The 25,206-nt window shown below is 46.7% G+C and overlaps 1 protein-coding gene and 1 long non-coding RNA gene across 2 annotated transcripts in view; one reads left to right on the top strand and one right to left on the bottom strand.

Moving 5' to 3' along the window:
* The window catches only part of LOC119627675 (uncharacterized), a 59,744-nt gene extending 48,655 nt beyond the window's left edge, over positions 1–11,089 (top strand). Inside the window, exons 2-3 of the long non-coding RNA XR_005243874.2 lie at positions 4,223–4,406; positions 6,680–11,089. This is a non-coding gene — a long non-coding RNA (uncharacterized lncRNA). The remainder of the gene's footprint in view (positions 1–4,222; positions 4,407–6,679) is intronic.
* Positions 1–24,995, bottom strand: part of BCO1 (beta-carotene oxygenase 1) — a 50,600-nt gene extending 25,605 nt beyond the window's left edge. The window contains exons 1-5 of the mRNA XM_007994180.3: positions 24,488–24,995; positions 17,752–17,880; positions 5,755–5,884; positions 3,564–3,711; positions 1,046–1,193 (exon numbers count right to left, since the gene is read on the bottom strand). Of these exons, the coding sequence (XP_007992371.3) occupies positions 1,046–1,193; positions 3,564–3,711; positions 5,755–5,884; positions 17,752–17,880; positions 24,488–24,551 (619 nt within the window). The 5' untranslated portion in view covers positions 24,552–24,995. The remainder of the gene's footprint in view (positions 1–1,045; positions 1,194–3,563; positions 3,712–5,754; positions 5,885–17,751; positions 17,881–24,487) is intronic.
* Between the last annotated feature and the right edge of the window lie 211 nt (positions 24,996–25,206).

The following is a 25,206-nucleotide window of genomic DNA, read 5'->3' as shown; positions in this document are numbered from 1 at the left end:
TGATAGGTGGGCGGATGGGTGGGTATATGGATGGTGGATGGCTGGTGGGTAGATGGATGGAGGGAGGGATAGTGTATGGGTGAATGGGTAGGTGGGTGGATGGATGGATGGTGGATGGGTGGGTGGATGGATGGATGATGGATGGAAGGGTGGGTGGGTGGGTAACTCAATGGATGGATGAATGGTGGGTAAGTAGATGGGGGGATGGATTGGAGAATGGGTAGATGGATAAATGGATTCATGATAGGTGGGCAGATGGGTGGGTATATGGATAGTGGATGGCTGGTGGGTAGATGGATGGAGGGAGGGATAGCGTATGGGTGAATGGGTAGGTGGGTGGATGGATGGATGGTGGATGGGTGGGTGGATGGATGGATGGATGATGGATGGAAGGGTGGGTGGGTGGGTAGCTCAATGGATGGATGGATGGTGGGTAAGTAGATGGGGGGATGGATGGGAGAATGGGTAGATGGATAAATGGATTCATGATGGGTGGACAGATGGGTGAGTAGATGGATGGTGGATGGATGGTGGGTGGATGGATGGATGGTGGGTGGATGGATGGATGGTGGGTGGCTGGCTAGGTAAGTGGTGGATGGGTGGGGTGGACGGATGGTGGATGGGTGATGGATAGGTGGATGAATGGTGGGTAGATGGGTGGATGGATAGTGAGTAGATGAATGAATGATGGATAGATGGATGGTGAGTAGATGCATGAATGGATGGATGGTAGATGAATGAATGATTAGATAGTAAGTAGACGATGGATGAATGGATGGATGGTAGATGGGTGGATACACTAATAAAATAATAACCTGGAGCCTAAATAAAAGGAAATTAGAATAGTAAAGGGATTTATTTCTTCCAAGAGGAATCCCAGCAACTCTTCTTTTCTTCTAAAGGAAAGTACTGAGATCGTGGTCATCTGAATAATCCATGGGAGAAAGTACCACACTGAGTCTTGTGTCATCACGAAAAACAGAACTCTTCAGAAGGAGCCACCCTTGGCTGTTTGTGTTTTATTCGATTCCCCAGAGTGGCCTACCTGGTACTGTGGCAGGGATCTTAAAAATCACATATTTTGTCTTCCCCTTTTCCACAATGGATGTGCCCATGTTGAGAACATTTCCAGCCTCATCATAATGGGGATGTGACGTTGCCAGATTTACCGCCACGTATTTACGATAATCAACCTGCAAGATATGACACCTCCTGTTTTTTTTTTAAGTATTTACGATAATCAATCTGCAAGATATGACATCAACTGGTTTTTCAAAGGAGAAAGGTTGAAATCCTGTGAAAACGTGACTGATTCTAGGTTCAGAGAGATGAGGGATATTTTTGCACATCTGAAAATGATACAGAATTTGCTTTTAAAGACTTTCATTCTCGTGACCTGATACGACTTCACATGGGGATTTGAGGGACTCAGACAGTTAACAGGTTGCAGGGGAGTTAGGGAGCTGGTATGCTTCTGGGGCTATCATTGCAATCCTGCTGCTTGACCTTGCTGGAATCCTCAACATGGAAACAAGATTCCTCACTGCAGAAAGATCTGAGCAATGACCTGGGCAGAGAGGTAGCCTTCGAGCTACTCTTGGCCACAGCTCTGTCATTCTGGCTTAAATTCTGCCGTTTTGCATTGCATAGAAGCATAAATCTCTAGGCCTCTCTTAGAGGATTATTCTGGGAAGGGAAAGGTTACAAAAACACTTGGTCAAAGTGAAGCTCGATGAACGAGCTGAATAATCACCCTTACTCTGCAATCCACAGCTGCAGAATAATGGAGCGGCCGCAGACCAACCGTCTGCCCTTCCTTCCCTAGAAATATACAACCTCCAGCCCAGAGTCAGATAACCCCATTCTCTTCCAGCATTTCCTCTCTGTAGCCTTGTGGAAAGTGTCATCAGTTGGACTGATGCCATCTAGCTTAAAAGCAGCTGGACATAATTTCACAGCTAAGAAAAGCCTCATCTCTTTAACAGATCGTTAAAACGTATTGCGGAGACATCAGACTTTTGAACAGCCAGTTGGAGAAAATTGAAAGTGGGTCTATTGATTTTCACCAAAATGTTGACTTGATTCTTCCCAGGAAACGTATGTGCTTGCTTATTTTTGTGCCCTCGCTTTTTGCCTAATGCCTCCCTCTTCAGGTCAATAGAAGGTAGGATTTCGCTGAGAATCGCAGGTGTTTCAACAGAGTCGTTCATTCAAATTCTCACTGAACTCCCTCAGTACCAAGAATTATGAACACAGTTGCGGGTTGAATTGTGTCTTGCAAAAAGACAGGTTGAAGTCCTCACCCCAGGTATCTGCGAATGTGATCTTACTTGGAAATAAGGTCTTTATAGATGTCATTAAATTAAGATGAGGTCATACTGCAGTAGGGTAGGCCCTAATGTAATGACTTGTGTCTCTGTAAAAGGCAGAACATGGTTGGGCACGGTGGCTCACACCTGTAATCCCAGCACTTTGGGAGGCCAAGGCGGGCTGATCATGAGGTAAGGAGATCAAGACCATCCTGGCTAACACGGTGAAACCCCGTGTCTACCAAAAATCCAAAAAATTAGCCAAGTGTGGTGGTGGGTGCCTGTAGTCCCAGCTACTCAGGAGGCTGAGGCAGGAGAATCACTTGAACCCGGGAGAAGGAGGGTGCAGTGAGCTGAGATCGCGCCATTGCACTCCAGCCTGGGTGACAGAGCGAGACACTGTCTCAAAAAAAAAAAAAAAAAAAAAAGAAAAGGCAGAACATTTGGACACACAGACCTGTAAGGAGAGGCAGTGTGAAGACTGAGGCAGAGGCTGGAGGGATGCATCTACAAGCTGAGGCACACCAGGGGTTGCTGGCAACCACTAGAAACCAGGAAGGGGCCAGGGAGAATCCTCCTCTACAGCCTTTAGAGAGAGCATGGCCCTGCTGACACCTTGGTTTCAGACTTTTAGCCTTCAGAATTGTGGCACAGCAAATTTCTGTTTTTTTTTTTTTTTGTGGTTGTTGTTTGCTTGCTTTTGTTTTTGTTTTGAGACAGTCCCACTCTGTCATGCAGGCTGGAGTGCAGTGGTGCAGTCTGGGCTCACTGCAACCTCCGCCTCCCGAGTTCAAGCCATTCTCCTGCCTCAGCCTCAGAGTAGCTGGGATTACAGGCACATGCCACCATGCCTGGCTAATTTTTGTATTTTTGGTAGAGATGGAGTTTCACCATGTTAGCCAGGCTGGTCTTGAACTCCTGATCTCAGGTGATCCGCCCATTTTGGCCTCCCAAAGTGTTGGGATTACAGGCGTAGGTCACCACGCCCGGCCAATCTCTGTTGTTTAAAGCAAACTTTTTTGTAGGACTTGGTTACAGCAGCCCCAGGAAACTGAAACAGACACAAAGATAAAAACAACACAGTTCTTGCCTAGCATCTAGCACTAAGTGTGGCGCTAGGGCACGGGATCCCACGGTGTTAGAGGAGGGCCCCTCTGGTGAGCTCCCTGCAGGCTGAGCAGCCTCAGCCCGGCCGTCCCCGACCCTCCCTTTCTTGAGTCAGGAAGTGATGCTGGGTTACTTATGTGTTGATACCTTCTCCAGGGTTTCCAGAGTCTGTGGGTTGATTTTCCTGATGTAATTGGTCTCTGAGGTCGCATAGAAGTCTTCTCCGCACTTCATGATGTTGATCAGGCAGTTGTCTGTGAAATCGGGGATGGTGTGAGACAAGTAGGTGAAAGCTCTGGGGAGAAAAGCAAATCAACAGAGTCAGTGGCTGTGTCCACTCAGTCAGAGGAGTCTGTCCTTGATGGCTTTAGTTTTCCTAAAACGTAAAAATGCTTTACTTCAACTAAGAAAGATAAAGCAACTGGGTTCCAATGGGTCACTTGAGGTATCCTAAGAACTCAGATATCAAGTTCCCCAAAGACACCCCCAGGTTGAGTCAGCTAAGAAGTGAGTCAGCCAGAATGCCATGGTCACCCGCTGATCCCTCTTGGGCTCCCTAAAACCCAAAGGTCTCCGACATCAGAGCCAGCAAGACATACTGTTCCAAAGCGTGTCAAGAAGCTCTACGGAAATCATACTTGAACCCATAACGGCTCCCAAAGCCTAACAAGGCAGCTGATAATGGCTTTGCCAGGAACGTGAGTCCACACTGGTTATCTCGAATTTATCCAGGAAATTAGTTTTTAATTTAAAAAGGAAAACAAACTAATTATGAGTTAAGAACACATAGCTCATTTGCTCGGAAGGTACACTCAAAGCAAGAAGAAAGAAAAACCAGAGGGGTTTATCGGTGGTGAAATTGGCAAATCCTGGATCGGTTTACTGGGGAGTGCTCCTCCTACTGGCAAATACTGGAACAACAAGGAAGATTGGTTCCAGGACCTCCAGGTCATCGTTTTAAATTCGTGATTATGGTATCTCCCCTACCAGGTAAGTATGGTTGTTTTAAATTCGTTTACTCCTTCCTCCTCCTTTCCCACTGGCTCCTGCCCCACACTTCCTATTTGCAAATGTGAATTCAGTGCTTGCTCTGAGCCAGCCCAAGAGCTGGATACTGGAATGGGAGAGATGGCTTCAGTTCTCAAAAAAGCAGAAGCAATCTTCCATCTCTGGGCCAGTCTACCCTTCAACCCTTTCGTAACTCTTCTATGTCTAGAGAGTTTCAGAAAGAAGATACTGATGGCAGGCCTGATTCCCTAGCCAATAATTTAATTGTCAGATATGTAACACATTCTTATGGATCCTAACCCAGATTATTTAAAATGTATGCAGTGGCCAGGTGCAGTGGCTCATGCCTGTAATCCCAGCACTTTGGGAGGCCAAGGTGGGTGGATCACCTAAGATCAGGAGTTCAAGAGCAGCCTGATCAACATGGTGAAACCCCATTCTACTGAAAATATAAAAATTAGCCGGGCGTGGTGGTGGATGCCTATAATCCCAGCTATTTGGAAGGCTGAGTCAGGAGAATCGCTTGAACTTGGGGGGGCGCAGAGATGATGGTGGACTGAGATTGCACCATTGCACTCCAGCTTGGACAACAAGAGTGAAACTCTGTCTTAAATAAATAAATAAATGAATAAAATGAAATATATACAGCAAAAAATCTCTCCCTCTCCTCATCACTCATCTGCCCCACGTCCCCTACGCATCCTTTCTTAGTTTCTTTATGCATGTACAAGCAAAATTTAGTCTAGACTTCTTCCTGTTTTTTCACACAAAATACGTCTTATAACATGCTCTTTCTACACCTTCCTTTTTTTTTTTTTTTTTTTTTTTTAACTAAGTCTATCTTGGAAATGTTTCTGCAGAGCACAAAGAGAACATTCCCATTCCTTTTTACTTCTACATGGCATTTTCTTGTACAGTTTTACTGTTATGGATTTAACCGCTCCTCTTTTAATGAACATTTGGGTTGTTTTCAGCTACTTGTTTTAACAAATGATGCAGCCATAAATGACAAATACCTGCTGCATGTGCCATTTTGTATGCAAGCAATAGATCTCTAGGCTGAAGGGAATGTGCCTTTGTAATTTTGACAGATGATTCCAAATTCCTTTCCCACCAGCCATGTGGGAGGGCTTCTAATAATCTGTCAAATGCTCTTAGCTTCTCTGGCAGTCAGTGATCAAGAACTGCATAGCACCTCTGGTTAAAGGGCAGCCATGTGGAGTTTTCATGCACCCTAACGAGAATTGTTAGAGGAGCAAATGCTGGTTATTTCAGCCATCAAGGAGAGCAAAAGGCATGAAATTTGCTCAGATTTAAAACAGGCAGTTACTTGGAAAATATGTTTTTGCAGGGGTCCGGATAGGCCATTGTTCCAAACTCAGACACCACAATCCTGTTTGCCTCAATATTGGCGTTGTAGGTATCACTTCTCAGGTATTTGCTCCTGTAATAGATTTCACCTGCAAGAGAAGAACCAGAATACTCTCAGGCTGACAGCTTTACAGGGCTTTGAAATCAATGTCAGTTAGGGATTTTATTGGGGGAAGGAGGTGGTCATTTCACCAGGACAAGCTCACTTAGTACACAGGGCTGATACAATTAGCATTTGAAATATAATTTTATTTTATTTAATTATTATTATTATTATTCTTTTGAGTTTCGCTCTTGTCGTCCAGGCTGGAGTACAACAGTGCAATCTCGGCTCACTGCAACCTCCGCCTCCTGGGTTCAAGTGATTCTCCTGACTCAGCCTCCTAAGTAGTTGGGATTATAGGCACATGCCACCACACCGAGTAAATTTTTGTATTTTTAGTAGAGATGGGGTTTCACCATGTTGGCCAGGTTAGTCTCAAACTCGTGACCTCAGGTGATCCGCCCACCTCAGCCTCCCAAAGTGCTGAGATTACAAGCATGAGCCACCGTGCCTGGCCTGGAATATAATTTTAGACATACATTTTCTCACTCCTGACTCACAACAGTATGGCCAGATAGGTGAGTGTTATGGTTTCAATGTTTTGTTCCTTCCAAATCTCATGTTGAAGCCTCTGATGTTGGAGGTGGGCCTAGGGGGAGGTGTTTGGGTGATGGGGTGGGTCCCTCATGAATGGCTTAGTGTTGTCGTGGTGATGGGTGAGTTCTCACTCTATTAGTTCATGGAAGATCTGGTTGTTTAAAAGATCCCTCCCTCCTCTCTCTCTTTCTCTTTCACCATGTGACGTGCCTGCTCCCCCTTTGCCTTCCGCCATGAACCAAAGCTTCTTGAGACCCTTGAGACCCTTGCCGGAAGCCAAACAGATGCTGGTGCCTTGCTTCCTGTACAACCTGCAGAATTGTGAGCCAAATAAACCTCTTTCCTTTATAAATTACCCAGTCTCAGGTATTCCTTTATAGCAAGGCAAAATGTGTTAATGCAAAATATACCTGTTCTTAGTTCCATTTTCCATAGGAGGGAACTGAGGCTCGGAAACATTCTATCACCTTGCCCAGGGTCACCCGTCAGAAAGTGCTGACCAGGAATCATTCATCCCTTCTACCCTGTTTGTGTCCCTCCAGGGAAGGGGCAGAGCTGGAGGACTAATCTAGAAGGCTGCATATGTGGGGTGGGTTTCCCCAGGGCCCCGTTCAGTCCTGGGAAAAGGAAACTAGTACTAAGAGCCACCATTGGTTGAGCACCGGTATGCTAAACACTGCTGGACAATTTATGTGTGTTATCTGGTTTCATACTCAACACTGGAAGCAAGTAGAATACTCCAACTAGAAATGCATTTGCTGGGGGAAAAAAAAAAAAAATCGGCCATGCGCAGTGCCTTATGCCTGTAATCCTAGCAATTTGGGAGGTAGAGGCAGGTGGATCACTCGAAGTCAGGAGTTCAAGATCAGCCTGGCCAACATGTGGAAACTCCGTCTCTACTGAAAATACAAAAAAAAATTAGCTGGGGCAGTGGGCACCTGTGGTCCCAGCTACTCAGGAGGCTGAGGCAGGACAATGGCTGGAACCTGGGAGACGGAGTCTGCAGTGAGCCAAGATCGTGCCACTGAACACCAGCCTGAGCAACAGAGTGAGACTCAATCTCAAAGATAAATAAATAAATAAATAAAGGCATGGTGGCTCAGCCTTTATTTATTTATTTAATAAATCCTGTAATCCCAGCACTCTGGGAGTCTGAGGCAGGCAGATCACAAGGTCAGGAGTTTGAGACCAGCCTGGCCTATATGGTGAAACCCTGTCTCTACTAAAAATACAAAAATTAGCCAGGCATGGTGGCGGGCACCTGTAGTCCCAGCTACACGGGAGGCTGAGGCAGGAGAATCGCTCAAACCCAGGAGGCAGAGGTTGCAGTGAGCTGAGACCACGCCACTGCACTCCAGCCTGGGCGACAGTGAGACTCTATCTCAAAAAAAATAAAAAATAAAAATAAAAATAAATAAATAAATAAATAACATAAAGTCATTTGTTAATTAGCAGCAAAATAAAGCAAGATCTAAACAGTGCTTACAGGTTCCAACTTTTTTACCAAATGAAGTACAAAGGGCTTGGGTACTCACAGCCCTGCAGACTCATTTCCCAGCTAATAAAATTGTGGCACAGAGAGGTTAAGCAGCTTGTCTTAAGCCACACAGCTAGCGAATGGTAATCTGGATTCGAAGGCCAGAAATGAGCATCTAAAGCTGGCCCTCTTAACCAAGATCCTAACACAGCAAGAACAATCAGTTTGACTATTCTGTCGGCACCTTGCAATTGAAATCACTCCTACAGAAATGTGCAGCTTGATGAGGTCCAGCCTGCTTCTGTTTCACAAAAGGGACCTACCCACCCAAACTACATCCTGATCAAGAAACAGGACCTGGGGCCAGGTGCAGTGGCTCATGCCTGTAATCCCAGCAGTCTGAGAGTCCCGGGGGGAGGATCACTTGAGCCCAGGAGTTCAAGACTAACTTGGGCAGCATGGCGAGACCCCATCTCTGCAAACAATACAAAAATCAGCGGGGCGTGGTAGTCCCAGCTGCTCAGGAGGCTGGGGCAGGAGGATCACTTAGCCTGGGAGGTCAAGGCTACAGTAAGCCAAGATTGCACTGCTGTACTTCAGCCTGGGTAAAGGGGCAAGACCCTGCCTCAAGAAAAGAAACAGGACCACAGCAGGCCCCTGAACACTAGCTTCATATATCCACCTGGTCACTAGCCTCTTCCCTCTCCAGGGTAACCACTATCTTGACTTTAAAGAGTTTCAATTTGTTTTGTTCTTGGGGTTGTGTTTCCATGTCCATTGCCAAAGGATTTGAATGTACATTCCAGTGGCAATGACTCCCACCTGTGCACTTGGATGGACATAATGACAATAATAGTAACACTAATTATAAGAAAATTGAGGGGAGGCATGGTGGCTCAGGCCTGTTGTCCTGGCACATAAGAAGGTGAGGCTAGGTGTTCGAGACCAGCCTGGGCAATGTAGGAAGCCCTCATCTATTAAAAAAAAAAAAATGCTGGGTGTGGTGGCTCATGCCTGTAATCCCAGCACTTTGGGAGGCAGAGACGGGCGGATTACCTGAAGTCAGGGGTTCGAGACCAGCCTGGTCAACATGGCGAAACCCTGTCTCTACTAAAAATACAAAAAAAAGAAAAAATTAGTCGGACGTGGTGGCATGCACCTGTAGTCCCAGCTACTTGGGAGGCTGAGACAGGAGAATTGCTTGAACCCTAGAGGCAGAGGTTGCAGTGAGCCAAGATTGCACCATTGCACTACTGCCAGGGTGACAGAGGGAGACTCCAGCTCAAAGAAGGAAAAAAAATACAATAAAATAAATTGAGGGACATCATGAAAGAGCTGCTAGTTCCTCCTCCAGTCTTCAGGAGGTTATCTGTGTTCCTAAGAGACAGACAATCATCCACCCTTTACGCAGACATCTTTCCAGGAGTGGTTACTGTGTGAATAATTGTTACTGAGATATTTCTTTCTTCTTTCTTTGTGAGACAGGGTCTTGCTCTGTCACCAGGCTAAGTGCAGTGGTGCAATGACAGATCACTGTAGCCTCAATCTCCCAGGCTCGAGTGAGCCTTCCACCTCAGTTTCCCAAGTAACTGGGACTGTAGGCACGTGCTACCATGCCTGGCTAATTTTTGTTTTTTTGTAGAGATGGGATCTTGCTATATTGCCCAGGCTGGTCTTGAACTCCTGGACTCAAGTGATCCTCCCGCCTTGGCATCCCAAAGTGCTGGGATTACAAGCGTAAGGCACCATGCCCAGCTTCACTGAGATATTTCTGTAGGGGGAAATTTATTCCTGGGCAGCAGAAAGAAATATGGAGGAACGGTTAGGAGCCTGAGCTTTGCAGCTGACCAGACCCTGAGTTCATGCTTTCAGCCATGACTTATTAAGTGCCCTGATGGGCCAGGAGTGAAAATACAACAATGAGCAGAACGGCCAGGATTCCTGTTGCTAAGGAGGCTCAATCTCCACATGGATATGAATCCTGGCTTCATCATGTACCAACCATGCACTTGACCTTGGTCAGAGTCAAGAATCTGTCCCCTCCACTGTGACATGAGGATCGTGACACATTCCTTGCAGAGTCTTGTGACATTTGAGGCTTGCAAAGCACTGTGCACAGAGTAGGTGCTCAAGAAAAGCTGTGTAGAGTATTGAGATGCAGTAGACAGAGTGATCAAGGCTGCGGCTCTACGTTTCATCTCATCCAGGTTGGGTGACCTTGGACAGGTCTCTTAATCTCATTGAGCCTCGGTCTCCTTGACTGGAAGTTGGGAATCACATAGTCCTCCCCTTCTAGGTGGGCAGTTTTATCATTTTTATTTTTTATTTTTGAGACGACATCTTGCTCCGTCACCCAGGCTGGAGTGCAGTAGTGCAATCTTGGCTCACTGCAACCTCTACCTCCTGGGTTCAAGCAATTCTCCTGCCTCAGTATCCTGAGTAGCTGGGATTACAGGTGCCTGCTGCCATGCCTGGCTAATATTTGTATGTTTAGTAGAGAGGGAGTTCCACCATGTTGGGCAGGAGGGTCTTGAACTCCTGACCTCAAGTGGTGAGGTGGGCAGTTTTAAATGAGATGAGGTGATGTAAGGTGTTCTGCGCGTTGACTCACAGCATGCACTTGGTAAACAAAGGCTGTTGAAACTGCATTGTCCAAGAAAATACGGGTGGCAGGCGGACTCACCTGCGGGTGAGCAAGGCCACGCATACTCACTGGTCCTCAGCTACATGCTGCACGGAGACAGAGGCCCACTTAAGGCCACCCTGATCTCCCCCTTGAGCCAGCCTGCCTTTCACTGGTTACTCTTGCTGGGAGTCACCACCCACAAGGCATTGGCCAAGGTGCTTCACCTGAAATGTTGAATTCTGTTCACTTGAAATATTGACTGGGTGCTGTGGCTCATGCCTATAACCGCAGCACTTTGGGAGGCCAAGGCAGGTGGATCACCTGAGGTCAGGAGTTCAAGACCAGACTGACCAACATGGTGAAACCCCGTCTCTACTGAAAATATAAAAATTAGCTGGGCATGGTGGCAAGTCTGTGCAATCACAGCCACTTGGGAGGCTGAGGCAGGAGAAATGAGCCTGGGAGGTAGAGGATGCAGTGAGCTGAGATCACACCACTGCAATCCAACCTGGTGACAGAGCGAGACTCCATCTTGAGAAAAAAAAGAAAGAAAGAAAGAAGGAAGGAAGGAGGGAGGGAGGGAGGGAGGGAGGGAGGGAGGGAAGGAAGGAAGGAAGGAAGGAAGGAAGGAAGGAAGGAAGGAAGGAAGGAAGGAAGGAAGGAAAGAAGGAAGGAAGGAAGAAGGAATGAAGGAAGGAAGGAAGGAGAAAGAAGAAAGAAGAAGAAAGAGAAAAGAAAGGAAAAGAAAAGAAAAGCACCCAGGCTGGTTGGTGGACAGGCTGCCCATTTCCTATCAACATCCAGCCCCAGGGCATGGAGTGCCTGGTGACCACAGGAAAATGTGTGTCTGGAATTACTCAAGGCTGACCCTGGACTTTGAGGTTGAGATTAAAGAAGGAGCCTGCATGCATTCCCCAGCAGCCTGCTTTCGGGAGAGCCCAATTAGCCACATTCCTTCTGAAGGGACATACGCAAACAGACGTGTTCCTGCCTGGGATCTTCTAGAACTAGGTCAAGTTTGATATTTTGGGGAAGAAGGGAAGATATATATATACATACACACACACACACACACATGTGTATGTGTGTATATATAAAAGCAAACTTTCCAGTGTTCCAATCCTGATGGGACAATTACTTTGTCCATTAATTTTATTGGAAAATTAACAAATATCATAAATGAGGGAGACTTAAAATCACTCTATGCCTGCTTTATAAATCTCTATGCCTGCTTTATAAGAACTTTTTTCTTTGAAATAATTTTAGATGTACAGAAAGGAGTGTTCTTGTACCCTTCACCCAGCTTCTCCCTCTGTACTCTGCTTTTTTGGTTCACATCTTTGATATTTTAAAAATGTTTTTATTTAAAACTTTTTTTTTGGATAAGGTCTCACTCTGTCACCCAGGATGGAGTGCAGTGGTGTGATCTCAGCTCACTGCAGCCTCTGCCTCCAAGGCTCAAATGATCCTCCTGCCTCAGTCTCCTGAGATGCTGGGACTATAGGTGTGCACCTCCATGCCTGGCCAATTTTTTGATTTTTTGGTAGAGACCAGGTCTCACTATGTTACCCAGGCTTGTCTTGAACTCCTGGGCTCCAGGGATCCTCCCACCTCAGCCTCCCAAAGTGCTGGGATTATAGGCGTGAACCACAACCTCGGGTCCCCTCTTTGTTTTTTTTTAGAGCATTATCTTCTGGTGGCCTCTGCTGAAGGCCACAAGCGATTTTCTGTCTTTTTGTTTCTTGCTCCAGAGTCTTTTCTCTAAGTTAGATGTTTGGTCTTAAGCACCTAACCCGCATCTACGCTGGAATCACCTGGGTGCTTTAAAAAAATTACCGAAGGCTGTTCACTAGCCCATGGTTCTTCTGATTATGAGTATTAATAACATGGTCTTGGTTAGGCCTGGGCAGCCAGGCTGGAGGCCCATTGTGGAGGGATTGTCAAACCTCAGAGGGCTCGGGGTCACCTGGGAAGAGTGTTACAAACACCAACACTGTCTCTATCTTTTAGGACTATGACAGAAGCCCTGTGCAGCTTTCAGGATTCAAACTTTACTGAACGGTCGGGCACGGGGGTTCACACTTGTCATCCCAGCACTTCGGAAGGCCCAGGCGAGTGGATCACCTGAGGTCAGGAGTTTGAGACCAACCGGGCCAACATGGCAAGACCCTATCTCTACTAAAAACACAAAAATTAGCCAGGTGTGGTGGCTCATGCCTGTAATCCCAGCTACTCGGGAGGCTGAGGCATGAGAATCGCTTGAACCTGGGAGGCAGAGGCTGCAGTGAGCTGAGATCGTGCCACTGTACTCCAGCCTAGGCAACAGAGTGAGACTCCATCTCAAAAAAAAAAAAAAAAAAAAAAAAGTTTCATTGAGAAAGGAGGCACACAAACCAACTTCTGAGAGTTATTGGCTTTGTGTTTTCAGCATATCGGGGACCCCAACTTCCCCATGTGTTCTCTTCTGAACCCGCTAGAATGGAACTGAACATTTCTGGTGTGTCTTCCCACTGTTAGACAATGGGGTGCCACGGACAGTCCTAGAGGAGAGGACAGATGAGACCAGGCTGTGCCACACCAGCATTGGCAAGCTGGCAGCACTGAGAGGATTGGGCTGGAGAGATGGGGAGGCAGGAGCTGGTGGGAAGGGGGAACAGGGCTGAACTGCACAATGCTTAGGACTTGGGATTCTGAAGTTAGAGAGTATTGCGTTTATATCTGACCTTTACCAACTCTTAGCTGTGTGCTTCTGGGTAAGTGACTTGGCCTCTCTGGGACTTAGTTCCTCATCTGTAAAATTGTGGTAGTCCCCAGGCTACCCTCCTCAGGAGTGACAGGGAGGGCTGAGTCGTGGATGGGCATGAAACACTTGGGGCAGGGCCCAGCAAACCCTCTTTGTAGTAAATATTGAAGAGTTTTATTGGGAAAGTATTGCCTCTGTCTACAGAAACAACGACTGCCTCGCTGTACCATCTCAGCTCCATATACAGTTTCTAAGTGCCCCTCTGGGCCAGGCCCCATGCTAGACGATGAAGATACAACAATTCAGGCAGGCTACCCAGACTCTGGGCCTTCCCACCCTATGCCAGAGATTGGCAAAATGATGCCTGCCAAGCAGAACGGGGCATGAACCCTCAGACGCCGGCCTAGGTCTAAGAGAAAGATGGAGGGAAAGCAAATCATTGGGCATAATTCCTGGGTTTCCTATTTTCCCAGCTAATTCCAGATTATTAATAAAACTGACTCGGCCTGGTGCAGTGGTGACTCACGCCTGTAATCCCAGCACTTTGGGAGGCCCAGGCTGGTGAATCACCTGAGGTTAGGAGTTCGAGACCAGCCTGGCCAACATGATGAAACTTCGTCTCTAGTAAAAATACAAAAAATCCTAGCCGGGGCCTGGTGCGGTGGCTCACGCCTGTAATCCCAGCACTTTGGGAGGCCAAGGCTGGCGGATCACAAGGTCAGGAGATCGAGACCATCCTGGCTAACACGGTGAAAACCCATTTCTACTAAAAATACAAAAAAATTAGCTGGGTGTGGTGGTGGGTGCCTATAGTCCCAGCTACTCAGGAGGCTGAGGCAGGAGAATGGTGTGAACCTGGGAGGTGGAGGTTGTAGTGAGCCAAGATTGCGCCACTACACTCCAGCCTGGGCGACAGAGCAAGACTCTGTCTCTAAAAAAAAAAAAAAAAAAAGAAAGAAAGAAAGAAAGAGACCATGGAGGAGCTGGCAGCCTGGAGAAGCAATGCCTCATGGAAGGAAAGCCACTGGTGCTTTTTTTTTTGAGACGGAGTCTCATTGTGTCACCTGGTCTGGAGTGCAGTAGTGTGAACTCAGCTCATTGCAGCCTCTGCCTCCCAAGTTCAAACAATTATCCTGTCTCAGCCTCCCGAGCAGCTGGGATTACAGGTGCCTGCCACCACATCTGGCTAATTTTTAGATTTTTAGTAGCGATAAGGTTTCACCACGTAGGCCAGGCTGGTCTTGAACTCCTGACTTCAGGTGATCTGCCCACCTCGGCCTCCCAAAGTGCTGGGATTCCAGGCATGAGCCACGGCGCCCGGCCACCACTGGTGCATTTACCTTCTGTGTTCCTCACCCAGAACAGTATTTATTTCCAAGAATCATTGGGAACTTCTGTTTCGAAAAGAAAGGAATCCTTAAGGTTTAGTGCTGTCAGCAAAATATGGACCCACCCATTCTGTAGCTGAGTCACAGTAAAATCTGCAAGGTATTGCAAACTCGGAGCTTGCGCCTTTCATCCATGGTGTCTCTATTCATGTGTAAATGTTAGAGCAACTCACTGGCATAGAATACACATTCAAAAAATAATTGCTGACTAGCTCAAAAGAAATTAATAGTTATATAATTTTTTTTTTTTTTTTTTTTTTGAGAGGAAGCCTCACTCTAGTTGCTCAGGCTGGAGTGCAATGGCACGATCTCAGCTCACTGCAACCTCTGCCTCCTGGGTTCAAGTGATTCTGCTGTCTCAGCCTCCCGAGTAGCTGGGATTACAGGCACTCACCACCAACACTCAGCTAATTTTTTATATTTTTAGTAGAGATGGGGTTTCACTATGTTGGCCAGGCTGGTCTCGAACTCCTGACCTCAGGTGATCCACCCGCCTCAGCCTCCCAAAGTGCTGGGAGTACAGGTATGAGCCATCGTGCCTGGCCAGTAACATGAAATTAAGAGCAAATGCTTATTGAGCAGGTACTGTGTGCGAGACATAATACAGAGCTCTTTACACATTCATTTAGATCTCATAGCAACTCTATAAGGTATGCTACTGATATGTCCATTTTACAGAGGAGGAGACTGAGACACAGACAGGGTCAGTACGTTGGCCAAAGTTATACAGTTTAGATGCATGTTAGCTACGATGGTGGAGCTGGGATTCAAACCCGGAGACGGTGATGGTGGGTTTTATTTTTATGTTTAATTGATTATTCTTTTTTTATAAATTAAAATAGAAATGGGATCAGATGGGGGCAGTGGCTCATGCCTGTAACCCCAGCACTTTGGGAGGCCAAGGTGGGCGGATCACCTGAGTTTGGAAGTTCGAGAACAGCCTGACCAACATGGAGAAACCCTGTCTACTAAAAATACAAAATTAGCTGGGTGTGGTGGCGCATCCCTGTAATCCCAGCTACTTGGGAGGCTTAGGCAGGAGAATTGCTTGAATCTAGGAGGTGGAGGCTGTGGTGAGTGGAGATTGCACCATTGCACACCAGCCTGGGCAACAAGAACAAAACTCTTGTCTCAAAAACATAAATAAAAATAAAAATAAAAAATAAAATAAAATAGAAATGGGGTCTCACTAGGTTGCGCAGATTGGTCTGGAACTCCTGGGCTCAAGTGACACTCCTGCCTCCGCCTCTCAAGGTGTTGGTATTACAGGCATGAGCCACCACTGTGCCTGTTCAATGGTGGTGTTTAATCTATTAAGCATCTACCAGGTGTCAGGCCCTTGCTAGAATGTCCAGTACTTCCAGTGATCCCAACAGTTCTCCAGGGAAGGATGAACAAGCTCATTTTACTGACGAAGAAACTGAGGTTGAGAGACTTAACATGATCACAGTTTGCCCACATTAGAACACAGAAATTAAAGAAAACTTTTGCAAAGTCTGGAGCATTTGGACACAAATCTGTCCACTGTGTGACCCAGAGCCCTCTAAATCCATCCTGGACCTCTGTAAGAACTCAGTTCATGATTTTATGGCATAAACTGGCTCAGTGGTCAACAGCAAAGAATTTACATTCCACCCATGAGCCAGACACCTGAACTCAGAATTTGCCTTATGTGATGCCCTATATTTAGCCATTTCCCTTTCCACTCAGGGAGACCCCTCGGCTTGTTGTATAAGTGGTCTGACTCTCTCTTGCTTAATGGGCAATACATGAAGCTTTGTCTTTCCAGCTCTGTACTCTTCTTTTTTTTTTTTTTTTTTTTTGAGACAAAGTCTGACTCTGTCTCCCAGGCTGGAGTGCAGGGGCACAATTTCAGCTCACTGCAACCTCTGCTTCCTGGGTTCAAGCAATCTCATGCCTCAGCCTCCCTAGTAGCTGGGATTACAGATGTGTGCCACTATGATCAGCTAATTTTTGTATTTTTAGTAGAGATGGGATTTCGCTGTGTTGGCCAGGTTGGTCTCAAACTCCTGACCTTGAGTGATCTGCCTGCCTCAGCCTCCCAAAGTACTGGAATTATAAGCATGAGCCACCGCGCCGGGCCACGAGCTCTATTTCCTGTTTCAACTTTAGGCATGTCTGATTCCTGTACTCTTCCACCTGCTCTTGCCTACCTGATTGAGGATGTATATTATTTTGCAAGATTAACTATTTGAAAAAGAACCTTGGCCTTCTTTTTAGGAAAGTCTATGCTTGTGGTTGGCTGAATAATGTAGCCCTCACAAAGATCTCCACATCCAAATCCCTAGAACATGTTGAATATGTGACTTGACATAGCAAAATGGACTCTGTAGATGTGATTAAGGATTTTGAGGTGGGAGATTATCCCGGGATTATCTGAGTGGATTCAGTGTAATCACAAGGGTCCTTGTAAGAGGAAGGAAGGAAAGTCAGTCAGAGGAGGAGATGTGAGGATGGAAGGAGTGAGAGAAATTGCAAGACAAGATGCTCTGCTGCTACTTGAAAGATAGAGATGGAGGCTGGGTGCAGTGGCTCACGCCTGTAATCCCAGCACTTTGGGAGGCTGAGGTGAGTGGATCATCGGATGTCAGCAGTTCGACACCAGCCTGGCCAACATGGCGAAATCCCATCTCTACTAAAAATACGAAAATTAGCTGGGTGTGGTGGCACATGCCTGTAATCCCAGCTATTCAGGAGGCTGAGGCAGGAGAATCACTTGAACCCAGGAAATGGAGGTTGCAGTGAGTCGAGATTGTACCATTGCACTCCAGCTTGGGCAGCAAGAGCGAAACACCATCCCAGGAAAAAAAAAAAAAAAGAGATGGAGCCACAAGCCAAGGAATGCAGCTTCTAGAAGATAGAAAAGGGAAGAACATGGATTTTTTTCCTAGAGCCTCCAGGACTGAATGTGGACCGGTGAAACACCTTGATTTCAGTTCAGCGAGCCCCGATTTAGACTTCTGACCTCCAATCCCTAAAAGAATCAATGTGTGCTGTTTTAAGGCAGTGCATTTGGGGTCCTTTGCTGCAGCAGTGGCAGCACACTCCTGGGTGTTCTCACCGTCTCTGATGGTGAAGCTGTGGAGGAGGGCAAGGCCGTCGAACCAATGGTTGTATCTGGACTCCCCCACCGTGTGCATCCCAGGCCCGTTGCGGAGCAGGGTTCCCTGCAGCCATGCTGGAATCTTGCCTGTGAAAAGAGAGAATGTTTAGTTTCCTGTTTCCACCTGCAAACCAAAATGCTGGAAGAAATGTTCAAGGAAAGGAATTGGAGACTTGTAGTCCCAGTACCACTCCTTGCATCTGTTCGTTTACTCTACGATCGTTTCCAGAAAATGTATAATATGTCCGGCAGACGGAGACACTGTCCCTGTCCTCAAATTGCCCACTGACCATTAAGGAGACAGATGAATAAACAGACACCCAAGATCCACTGTGGTCAAGGCAATGCTGGTTGTGCGTTGGCTCACACCTGTAATCCCTGCACCTTGGGAGGCTGAGATAGGAGTATCACTTGAAGCCAGGAGCTCAAGACTAGCCTGGCCAACAAAGTGAGACACTGTCTCTACAAAAAATAAAAAATGTAGCTCAGAGTTGGATACGGTGGCTCACGCCTGTAATCTCAGCACTTTGTGAGGCCTAGGTGGGTGGATCACCTGAGGTCAGGAGTTCAAGACCAGCCTAGCCAACATGATGAAATCCCACCTGTACTAAAAATACAAAAAATTAGCTACTGGTCATGGTGGGTACCTGTAATCCCAGCTACTCAGGAGGCTGAAGCAGGAGAATCACTTGAACCCGGGAGGCAGAGGTTGCAGCGAGATTGTGCCATTGCACTCCAACCTGGGCAACAAGAGTGAAACTCTATCTCAAAAAAAACCAAAAAACGCCCCCCTCCCCACACCAAAAAAAAAAACCGAAAAATAAAAAACAAAAAAAAACATAGCTCATTGTGGTGGCATACCCCTGTAGTCCCAGCTGCTTGGGAGGTTGAGGTGGGAGGATCACTTGAGCCTGGGAGCTCGAGGCTGCAGTGATCACACCACTCCACTCCAGCCTGGACAACACAGCAAGACCTCGTCTCAAAAAATTAAAAAAAAAAAAAAAAAAAGATAAGGGCAATGCTACAGACATAGCAAAAGGTTCTCTGTGAAACAGAATGCCACCCTGGGGTGGGCTAAGAGCAGGAGGGTGAGGTCGGCTTCCTGAAGGAGGCAACCTGGCTAAGTCTTGAGGGAGAGTAGGTATTCGCCTCACAAAGGCAAAAGGAAAGAACATTCTAGAGCTGTTCTGTCCAATATGGTATCTATCAGCACTTGAAATATGGTTGGTCTGAAATGACATGTGCTATAAGAATGAAATATACACCAGATTTCAAAGACTTAGTACGAACAAAAGTGAACCATCTCATTAGCAATTTTTATTTTTCTTTTTTTAATTTTTGAGACGGAGTCTCGCTCTGTCGCCCAGGCTGGAGTGCAGTGGTGTGATCTCCACTCATTGCAAGCTCCGCCTCCTGGGTTCACACCATTCTCCTGCCTCAGCCTCCCAAGTAGCTGGGACTACAGGCGCCCGCCACCGCACCCAGCTAATTTTTTGTATTTTTAGTAGAGACGGGGTTTCACCATGTTAGCCAGGATGGTCTCGATCTCCTGACCTCGTGATCCGCCTGCCTCGACCTCCCAAAGTGCTGGGATTACAGGCGTGAGCCACCGCGCCTGGCCAGCAATTTTTAAAATATTGATTTCATGTTGAACTGATAATATCTTGGATTTGTTGTGTTAAATAAAATATACCATTGAAATAATTTCACCTGTTTCTTTTGACTTTTTCCAATGTTTCTACTAGAAAATTTTAAAGTGCGGGTGTGGCATGGGTTCTCTTTCTAGGGTACAGCCCTGCTCTAGAGACGGGGTGCTGCAGCTAAAGCTGTTGGTGCCTCCACCCAAGTCTTCTCAGAGTTCATCTCTTCCCGCAGGCAGCTTTCTGCAAATGCCTGCAGCTCCCCGCCCGAGTACTTGGTTCTGACTGCGGGTGGGGCAGGCTTTGCCTATAGGCAGGAACAGTGGGAAGCACCTCGGAGAGGTAATGCCCCTGGAAGCTGCTCTCACCCAGTGATGGATGCAGAATTTGGGGACAAATCCCATGGTTGCCTTGCCCTCAGTTGGGAACACAAGAGGCGTGTTTTACACCACGCCCAGGGGATTTAGCTCCAATGGCCTCAGCAGCCAATGGCTCAACAATGCCCCATTTATTGGTTTCCTTCTCTCTTTTTCCCTGAGTTCCTCCTGATGTTTCTTGGGATCACGTGCCAAATAAACCACTTAGCCTTGAATTCTTGCCTCTGGAGGAACCCAGAACAAGAAGATCAAAACCAGGAGGCCGGACACTCTGAGGCATGCCTGTAATCCCAGTACTTTGGGAGGTGAGGCTGAGGTCAGGAACCCCGCCTACACCAAAAATACAAAAATTAGCCAGGTGTGATGACAGGTGCCTGTAATCCCAACCACTCTGGAGGCTGAGGCAGGAGAATCGCTTAAACGCGGAAGTGGAAGGTTGCAGTGAGCTGAGATCACGCCACTGCACTCCAGCCTGGGTGACAGAGCAAGCCTCCATCTCATAAATAAACAAATGAATGAATGAATGAATGAATGAATGAATGAATGATCAAGACCAGGAGATGGGCAAGCTGTTTAGTAAGACTGGACCATCATTTTCAAGCAAGAAAATTGTGAGCAATGAAACTGCAGAAATAACAGGGGCCAGGGGACGAAGGTCAACAGGATCACACTAAGGGTCCTGATCTAATCCTCAGAAGAATGGGGCATATTTGATGGTTATATTAGGGAAGGACAGGACCAGATTTTTTCTGCAATTAAAAAAAAAATTGAGATAAAACTCATCATTTTAAAGTGTACAGCTCAGGGGGTTCTAGTGACTTCACAATGTTGTGCAACCATCACCTAATTCCAGAACATTCCACTCCAAAAAGACATCCCCCTTATGCATTAGCCGTACCTCTTCTCCCCTTACCCCCAGCCCCTGGCAGGCACCCATCTATTTTCCTATGGATTTTCCTGTTCTGGATTCCATATAGATCAGCGGTCCCCAAACTTTTTGGCACCAGGGACTGGTTTTTTGGAAGGTAATTTTTCCATGGACAGTGGGGTTGGGGGGGTCAATTCTCATAAGGAGCACACCACCTAGATCCCTCACATGCGTGTTCACAACGGGGTTCACGCTCACAGTAGGGTTTGCACTCCTATGAGCATCTAATGCCACCGATATGAGAGGAGGCAGAACTCAGGCGGTAATGCTGTGCGGCCCGGTTCCTAACAGGCTACAGACTGATACTGGTCCACGGCTCGAGGGTTGGGGACCCCTGATATAAATGGAATAGGATCTTGGAACTTCAAAGGTTCTCTCTGTCCGTGGTGTGGACTGGGAAATTCCCTGAGAGAGGCAGGAAGACCAGAGAGAGGACCCAGGGATTCCACAGGGATGGAGAGAAATGGATGAACAAAGATAAATGGAAGACACAGAACTGATGGGCCTCTATTTGATTAAATATGGGGAGATGTGGAGTGGAACACTGAAAAATGACAGCCAAGGCCAGCGCAGTGGCTCACGCCTGTAATCCCAGCATGAGGAGAGGCCAAGGCGGGTGTATCACTTGAGGTCAGGAGTTTGAGACTAGCCTGGCCAACATGACGAAACCCCGTCTCTACTAAAAATACAAAAATTAGCTGGGCGTGGTGGCGGGCACCTGTAATCCCAACTACTTGGGAGGCTGAGGCAGAAGAATCACTTGAACCCAAGAGGTGGAGATTGCAGTGAGCCGAGATTGCACCACTGCACTCCAGCCTGGGTGACAAGAGTGAAACTCCGTCTCAAAAAAAAAAAAAAAAAAAAAAAGACAGTCAAGTCTCTTGCCTTGGGCACCTACACAATCCTGGCGCCAGACACAGGCACCCAGGGCACAGGAGAGGGGGCAGGCCTGAGACAGAGCAGGGAGAGAGGCATCTGAGAATATAACTAAAACCCTAGATAGGACAGGAAAATTTATACACATTCACACACCAGCCACTGTGTTCTAGGCGGATTAAACCACTTAATCATTGCAGCAACCCTGTGTGGGAGGTGCCAGGCTACATTCATCAGACAGAAAAGAACACTGAGGCAGGAAATGCTTAAGTTGCCAAAGAGGTCTCAGAACACACGTGTGCTGGCACAGCCAGTTACAAAGCCAGAACCTTTGCATGTGTTCCCGGCATGGATGCGTCAACCCAGGCACAGGTTTTAGCTAGCTGCCTGCCCATGGATGTTACCAACTGATTAGGCTCAACCCAGGCCTGGATGGAGGGTGAGGAGGTCCGTTCTCTGCAGGCTGCCTGGCCTTGGCAAGTCACTCAGTTTCCCCTGTCAGTAGGGAGGCTTGATGTAGAGGAATGGTTCTCACCCTTGGAATCACCAGAGGGCTTGTGAACACACAGCTTGCTGAGCTCCACCCCCAGAGTGTCTGATGCCATGGGTCTGGGTGGGGCCCAAGGATGTTTATTTCTACCCAGTGCCCAGGTGGTGCTTACGCTGCAGGTCCGGGGACACACCTTTGAGAACCGCTGCTGATCTTTGGGTTTCATTCAGCCTCTCATGTTCTAGAATTCGTGTTTTCTAACATTTCCAACGATTCATGCAGTCATTAAACATGAGGTGTAAAGGGTACAAAATATTCATAACATTCCAGGGCAGGAAAAGGTAGGTATCATAGGTGCATTTTTTTTTTTTTTTTTTTTTTTGAGACAGAGTCTCACTCTCTCACCCAGGCTGGAGTGCAGTGGCGTGATCTTGGCTCACTGCAACCTCCGCCTCCTGGGTTCAAGCGATTCTCATGCCCAGTCTCCTGAGGAGCTGGGTTTATAGATATGCACCACCATGCCTGGTTAATTTTTGTGCTTTTATTTAAAACAAAATTTCAAATAAAATACATTGAAAGTAATGGCAAAAACCGTGATTATTTTTGCGTCAACCAAATAGTAGAGACAGGGTTTCACCAGCTGGGGTGCCCGTTATTTATTTATTTATTTTGAGACAGGGTCTCACTCTGTTGCCAAGACCCTAGTGCTGTGGCACTATCTCAGCTCACTGCAACCTCTGCCTCTGGGGTTCAAGCAATTCTCCTGCCTCAGCCTCCTGAGTAGCTGAGACTACAGGTGCATGCCAGCATGCCTGGCTAATTTGTGTATTTTTAGTAGAGAGGGGTTTCGCCATATTAGCCAGGCTGGTCTCAAACTCCCGGTTTCAAGTGATCCACCCTCCTTGGCCTCCCAAAGTACTGGGACTACAGGCATGAGCCACTGCGCCTGGCCTTGGGTGTCCTTTTAAAAAATAAAAAATGCACAGATGAAGAGTCAGATTGAGAAAAATAAATTTAACAGTATACATTTGCTTTTTCAAAAACTATTTACAAATATAGTAAAGTTATCTATCGATTCATCTACCTATGTTTTAAAAAGTTAAAGGAAATATACCCAAATATTAATAGTGTTTAAGAGATTTGGAAATACAGCTGATTTTATTTCCTTCCATGTTTTCAATTGCACTCCTAATTAATTTATATATCATATACATACAGCTATATATGTATATACAGATTGATAGCTATAGATTGTGCCTTACCTTTGTAACCAGGAAAAAATATACATAAAAGCTATTTTTTTTTCTTTCAAAAGACTCCCAAGGCAATTGCTCAGTTAAAAAGCTTCAATCTGATGTTCTGACAAAAATCACTCACAGTTGTCCTCTCCTTATGAACAACTGAAGTCCATCTAGCAGATGAAAATGTCTGTGGGCCTGAGCTGACTCAGCTGTTCTTAAAACTGAGCGAGTACCACTCTGGGGACCCGGGAGTCCAGAACCAGGAACTGCCCTTTAGAGACCAAACAAGATGGTTCGAGGAAAGTGGCAACCCAAAAGAGGAGGAAAAAGCAAGAGATATAAAAGATGAAGTGAGCCACAGGGCCTCTAAAGGATAGAAAGTCCTACTCCTATAGGCGCTACAGGTGCTGACACCTGTGAGTTCTGACAGAAAATCACATCAGAGTGCAATCCCCTGCAAGTGTGCGTGGTGGATGTGCACGTGTGGGAGCTCACGCACGCCCCCTAAGCATTTTGAAACTAATTTAGAATGCATACATTTGCACAAATACATCATACATCTGAGACTGGCAGCAGTTTGCTGATTAATCCCATTGTATGCGTACCCACTGGGGCATTCCAACGCTTTTTTCCTGGGAACAGAGAGACTGACTCTCCTCCCTTTGGAAACGGAGTTGTAATGTGTAAAAGCACACCATTTTCACAGAAAATGTGTCCCCTCTCTGTACTGTTCTCTGGACTTTCCAAAAGTAATTTACAATTAGTATTACTTATATAATCAGGAAAAAAAGTGTCCATCTAAACAGAAGGAAGAAGCCAGGTGCAGTGGCTCACCCCTGTAATCATAGCACTTTCGGAGGCGGAGGGAGCGGATCACTTGAGGCTAGAAGCCAACATGCTGAAACCCCGTCGCTACTAAAAATACACAGATTAGCCGGGCTTGGTGGTGGGCACTTGTGATCTCAGCTACTCGGGAGGCTGAGGTGGGAGGATGGTTTGAACCCGGGAGGCAGAGGTTGCAGTGGGCCGAGACCACCCCACTGGACTCCACCCTGGGCGACAGAGCGAGACTCCGCCTCAAAAAAAAATAAACAAAATAAAATAAACAGAAGAAAGAGCCCAGTGTTTATCAGAATGCTCACCTGTCACTTTGGCCCTCACGGGCTCCAGCTGTTCTTTTCTATTCCTGCCAAATATTATATCCATCGTTCAGGGCGCCGAGGGAGACTGATTTTAACAGCAAACAGATGCTCCTCTGTGTTCAAAGGAGCTGCTGCTTCCTCCTCCTGCGTTTCCTTCCTGCTCTCCTGCTCCTTCCCTTCTTCACATCTCTGTCTCTCCTGATGCCGTTTCTGCCTTTGCTTTTTCCTTTTTGGCTGGCTGTGACTTCTCCCTCTCCGAGAGCCCAGGATCTCTTTACATTCACAGGAGAAGCTGCGCTGGCGTTATTTATAAGATGTTTGGTTAAAGGTTAATTTCCAAGCCATGTGTCATAGCTAATCTTTAATCCTCTTATTGCACCCTCAGCTTTCCCTCTCCAGTTTCACTTTTGGCTTAACCAAAAAAAAATCTTGCTTTGGGCTAGGTTCTAAAAAGCAGAGAGAATTCCGTGCCTCCTGTTATGTTGCCCGACGTAATCCAAGAGCTGGAGATGTTTATGATCAGAACAAGAAGAGAGGCAGTCGGGGCCATCAGAGATGCTGGGCATTAGGAGAGCCGTGAGGTGAGCTCTGTGATCATGCGAATGTCTGGTGTACAGCAGGGAACCCCTTCAGCAGAGACGGGTAAGGTTTTATGTTTTGTTTTGTTTTTAGTAAAGACCCTGATGCTCCCCTCTAATAATCATAAGGAGAGACTTAAT

This window comes from Chlorocebus sabaeus, chromosome 5 (genome assembly GCF_047675955.1).
Source record: "Chlorocebus sabaeus isolate Y175 chromosome 5, mChlSab1.0.hap1, whole genome shotgun sequence".
In the NCBI taxonomy this organism is placed as follows: domain Eukaryota; kingdom Metazoa; phylum Chordata; class Mammalia; order Primates; family Cercopithecidae; genus Chlorocebus; species Chlorocebus sabaeus.
Note: the sequence above shows the minus strand (reverse complement) of the source record. Positions and strands in the feature narration are given on the sequence as shown.